The 5,178-nt window shown below is 45.1% G+C and overlaps 1 protein-coding gene across 1 annotated transcript; it reads left to right on the top strand.

Moving 5' to 3' along the window:
* The first annotated feature begins 218 nt into the window (after positions 1-218).
* LOC133655714 (transcription factor Sox-9-A-like) lies at positions 219-3,181 on the top strand. The gene is made up of 3 exons (XM_062056121.1): positions 219-953; positions 1,030-1,280; positions 1,357-3,181. The coding sequence occupies exons 1-3, from the start codon at positions 517-519 to the stop codon at positions 2,133-2,135; spliced, it is 1,467 nt and encodes a 488-aa protein (XP_061912105.1). The 5' UTR covers positions 219-516; the 3' UTR covers positions 2,136-3,181.
* Positions 3,182-5,178: the final 1,997 nt, after the last annotated feature.

Here is a 5,178-nt window from a genome sequence, read left to right as displayed (position 1 = left end):
TCACCTTTTAGTTAATATTTGGATGCATTATATGTCTTATGCGTGGTGTGCAGTGTGTGTGTGTGTGTGTACACAAGAGGAGAAAGTGATGGTATCAAATTCCTTCACTTTGACGTCACTACACGGCCCACCAATCACGCGTGGGCTTTCCTGCGCGCCATGGTAACGTTCTTATAAAGCTAGTGAGCAAGCACTTTGCAGTTCAGAGCACTCACACGTTCTGGGGATTTTATTTGGAGACGAGGAAGGACAACTTTACCACAGAGCTGAAATTAAACTGCCTTTTTTTTTAAAATTTTTGCCTGCAGAAGTTGGACGGCCGTGCGTAAAGATATTTATCTCCGATTCAAGTTTACGCACAAAACCGGGAGTTTTTTTTTTATTTTTTTTATTTTTTTCTGTAAAGTGTAAAGACTTTCTGTCTGGCAAGGACAAGTCGCTTTTAAAGACGTTTCTTTTCCTTAACGTCCTTAGTTACATTTTCACGCGTAAATTTGGAAGCAACCCGTTTTGCGCATGAATCTTCTCGACCCTTACCTGAAGATGTCGGAGGAACCAGACAAGTGTCTCTCTGATGCCCCGAGCCCGAGCATGTCCGAGGACTCCGCGGGCTCCCCGTGTCCGTCCGGCTCCGGGTCCGACACCGAGAACACCCGGCCGTCGGAGAACGGGCTGCTCCGGATGGAAGCGGCTCTGGCCGAGTTCAAGAAGGACGAGGACGATAAGTTCCCGGCGTGCATCCGCGAGGCCGTGTCCCAGGTGCTGAAGGGCTACGACTGGACCTTGGTGCCGATGCCGGTGCGCGTAAACGGATCTACCAAGAACAAGCCGCACGTCAAGAGACCGATGAACGCCTTCATGGTGTGGGCGCAAGCTGCGCGCAGGAAGCTGGCCGACCAGTACCCGCACCTGCACAACGCCGAGCTCAGCAAAACCTTGGGCAAACTCTGGAGGTAAGTCTTGCAGAGTCCACACAACAATTTGACGCACTGAGCTTGTAGTTTGTAACCGTTGCGCTTTTACGCACAGGCTTCTTAACGAGGGCGAGAAGCGGCCGTTTGTAGAAGAGGCGGAGCGCCTCCGTGTGCAGCACAAGAAGGACCACCCGGACTACAAGTACCAGCCGAGGCGGAGGAAGTCGGTCAAGAACGGACAAAGTGAGTCCGAGGACGGCAGCGAGCCGACCCACATCTCCCCCAACGCCATTTTTAAAGCCCTGCAGCAGGCAGACTCCCCCGCCTCCAGCATGGGAGAAGTGCACTCACCTGGGGAGCACTCAGGTAAGCTTTTAAAGCAAAAGAGGCTGTCTTTTAATAATTTGCGGACAAAACCTAATGTGACCATGTAATCCTCCAGGCTCCCAGGGACCCCCAACCCCTCCCACCACCCCGAAAACTGATGTCAGCCCAGGCAAGATGGACCTAAAGCGCGAAGGAGGTCTCAGCACCAGCCAGCGCCAGCTCAACATCGACTTCCGCGACGTGGACATCGGCGAGTTGAGCAGCGACGTCATTTCTCACATCGAGACCTTCGACGTGAACGAGTTTGACCAGTACCTCCCGCCAAACGGCCACCCGGGTTCCGTCAGCGGGCCGGGCACGCCTGTCGCCTACACCGGCAGCTACAGCATCAGCAGCGGCGCTCCGGTCAGCCCGGTGGCAGCGGCGGGCGCCTGGATGCCTAAAAGCCAGAACCAGCAGGGACAACAGCAGCCGCAACACACCCTCACCACCTTGGGCGGCAGCACCGGCGGGTCCGAGGCGGCTCAACACAGGACCCAGATCAAGACAGAGCAGCTGAGCCCGAGTCACTTCAGCGAGCAGCAGGGCTCGCCGCAGCACGTCACCTACAGCCCCTTCAACCTGCAGCACTACAGCCCCTCCTCCTACCCGGCCATCTCCAGGGCGCAGCAGTACGACTTCACCGAGCACCAGGGGGGCGCCCCCTCCTTCTACAGCCATGCCGGGACCGGTCAGAACTCGGGACTCTACTCAACGTTCAGCTACATGAGCAGCCCCAGCCAGAGGCCCATGTACACGCCCATCGCTGACAACACGGGGGTGCCCTCCATCCCCCAGAGCAGCCCCCAACACTGGGAGCAGGCGCCCGTTTACACCCAGCTCACCAGACCCTGAACCTATCCTATTCTGTGCATCAGACACTTGAAGTCAAAGAGACTCGTGATTGGCTCACACCGTGCCTTAATACTATTGTACTTTGATAGAAATACTTTATAGAAATATTTTTTAGAGAGAGAAAAAAAATCCTCTGTGAGGATTTTATTGTTAATATTTCAGTAGGTACTGTTTATGATTCGTTGTCTTCATACGCTGGCGGTGTTTTTTGTAACCATGGGGGTTGGTTATTGATATGAAATGATATATTGTAATCAGTCCAACAACTAATAACATGTTGTGATATTCCATAATGTTTTGTTTTGTACAAATGTTAATGTGTTATATGCTGTTTTTGTATCCAAGTCATTGCAGCCCTTCCCCACCACCTGTGCCTTGTACGTGTGCGCGTGCAAGTGTGTGTGTGCGTGTCTGTGTGTGTGCGTGTGTGTGTGTGTGTGTGTGTGAACAGCTGAAATTACACTTACCATCCAGCAGCGCGTTTGACAGCTCCAGGAAGTCAACTCTGACCCCTTCCCCTGCTGTCTACTTCCACGTTGATATTTAACCCGCTCCTTCATACAGCCTCCTCTATTTATTTATTTCATTTAAATTTATTGCATTTTATTCTTATTACTTATGGTGTCGATTGATGTTTTTTTTTTTTTTTGTTTTTGGTTTGTTTTTACTTTGTACACACAGCATATCTCATCATTCTCTCATTTGGAGTTTCAACCCAGGGGTTACTAATCCAAAATGCTGTAATCATCTTTGTTCTTTATTTATCTTATCTAAATGCTTGTTTTAAGTATATATTTCTTTAAAGGGGGCGGTGGGTTATGTTACAAAATGTGTTATTTGTGAATCTTTAAGTTTAAATAAGGCTGAAAGAACTGGAAGTATGATATAAATTAGTTTTGTTTTTTTCTTCACAGTGTATTTGTTTGCTATTATTTGTCCTGTGCAGCTCTTTTCCTCCGTATCAAACAGTTTCTTTCATTTCTGCTATTTTGCAAAGCATTTGTACTGTCCTTAAAGACTAATTTGTATATGTATTTGCAATAAAATTAAAATGCTATTAAAAAATAAGTCAAGTAAATTGTATGTATAAAGCACTTCTCACAAAATACAAACATACAGCATGACGCAACAGCAGAAATATTGCAAAATGAAATAATAAATATGATAATAAAATATATATTTAAAAAAATTAAAACATATAAACAGAATATTACAGGAATGCACACTCAAACAACTGGCTTTTAAAAATGTCAACAGAAGGGGCAGCTCTCGGCTCATAAGGGACTGCCTTCCACCATTTAGGGGAAACTGACTAACAGGCTTTATCACCTTTACTTTTTCATTTTGTACAAGGTGCAAAAAGCAGACCGCAGTGACCTAACAGATTGTGAAAAGACAGCAGATTTATTAAGAAGAGATGAGTTTTGCTGAGAAGCTTTAAAGGAAAACTGCACTTTTTTTGGAATTTTGCTTTTCCTTCACAATCATTATGAGAGACAAGAACACATGTCTTTTTTTTTTTAGGATTTTAAAGATGCTAAAAAACGCTTGGATGATGCAGCTAGTGTCCGCCCTGAGATCGGTAGGTTGGAGTTCAAATCCCAGCCGAGTCATACCAAAGACTATAAAAATGGGACCCATTACCTCCCTGCTTGGCACTCAGCATCAAGGGTTGGAGTGGGGGGGTTAAATCACCAAAATGATTCCCGGGCGCGGCGCCGCTGCTGCCCACTGCTCCCCACTGCTCCCCAAGGGGATGGGTCAAATGCAGAGGACAAATTTCACCACATCTATTGTGTGTGTGACAATCATTGATACTTTAATCTTAATCTTAATCTAATAGGAGTCACCGTTGTAGCCTTCAATGCACAACTTGAAAACCCTCCATCAACGTTTTGTGTACACACTGCAAGTATATATATAATGGAAATAACAGACACGTTCCTAACAATGTGTAAAATGTTCAATATTTACCGTATTTCCGTCATTTTAATTAACTGACTTCTTTGGCGCATTGATTTCTATTTCCATGGCAGCGCACGTCCGACTTTCGACAACAACAGTGTGTTCCTACTTCTGGATTTAAACACGAGTGTGTTCTAATCATGGCAGACTTGGTCACAAAAAACGAAGAGGACTATTTTTGGACAAATAAGGATTGACAACATTATCTTTTTGAAGCTGAATGGACGGAGGATGAACTGCTATTTATCGAAGCCAGCACAAAGAGGAGGGTGAAAGGTTGGAGCAGACAGAAGCCGAGAGAGTGAGGAATTTGGAGACAAGCTATGTTGACATAAATGGAGTGCTTACACCAAATAATCCAGAAAAGAACGTCCTCGGCCTGATCGACCAAACAGAAAACTGTCCATCGAGTAAGTCACTTTATTATCGATCATGATACACACGTGTTATTAAAACTACTGTACATAAACTGTCTGGCTAGCTGTGTACAAACAAAATATGAAATGTGGGCTAATAATTTACATATGCTGTAATTATGATTGTTCATGTTTTTCAGTCAGTACAGATTGGTGTTTTATCGCATTGTGTTGCGCATTACAATTTCAAAAGTGTTTTGTGCTGACGTAGAAGCTAGCTTTTATGGCTAATTCTGTATTACGCCGATGTGTTAGTTTGCTAGAAAAAGAGTGTTTGCTCTTACAATAACAATATCACTACAGGTTGGTTACTACACGGGTTACGGAATGTAAATGAAGAATTGTTGAGGATTTTTTTAGTGCATTTTTAAAGTGATTTAGAGGTAGAATTGATCGCTCCCATTAGCTGCATTGATAGCCACCAGAAACGAGCCGAATATCCAAAATAAAAACAAAAAACCTTTTGTCTTCTTGTCTCTCATAATAATTGTGAACGTTAAGCAAAATTCCAAAAAGTGCAGTTCCCCTTTCAAGGACCAGTGCTAAGAAAACGTTTTTGTGTTTGTTTTCTTTTTGCCTCCCACTTTTATTTTTTACCTCTCAGTCCTGTCAGCTGGTAGTTGCAGGACGCAATGAAGCTGTGTGGGGGTAGTTTATCATTT

This window comes from Entelurus aequoreus, linkage group LG08 (assembly GCF_033978785.1).
Source record: "Entelurus aequoreus isolate RoL-2023_Sb linkage group LG08, RoL_Eaeq_v1.1, whole genome shotgun sequence".
NCBI classification, from domain to species: Eukaryota; Metazoa; Chordata; class Actinopteri; order Syngnathiformes; family Syngnathidae; genus Entelurus; species Entelurus aequoreus.
Note: the sequence above shows the minus strand (reverse complement) of the source record. Positions and strands in the feature narration are given on the sequence as shown.

Excerpts from the sequence above, each read along its gene's own strand:
- LOC133655714 (XM_062056121.1), top strand. The coding sequence starts at position 517 with ATGAATCTTCTCGACCCTTACCTGAAGATGTCGGAGGAACCAGACAAG. Across the intron at positions 954-1,029 it reads ACCTTGGGCAAACTCTGGAG|GCTTCTTAACGAGGGCGAGA; the intron begins GTAAGTCTTGCA and ends TTTTACGCACAG. Across the intron at positions 1,281-1,356 it reads CTCACCTGGGGAGCACTCAG|GCTCCCAGGGACCCCCAACC; the intron begins GTAAGCTTTTAA and ends GTAATCCTCCAG.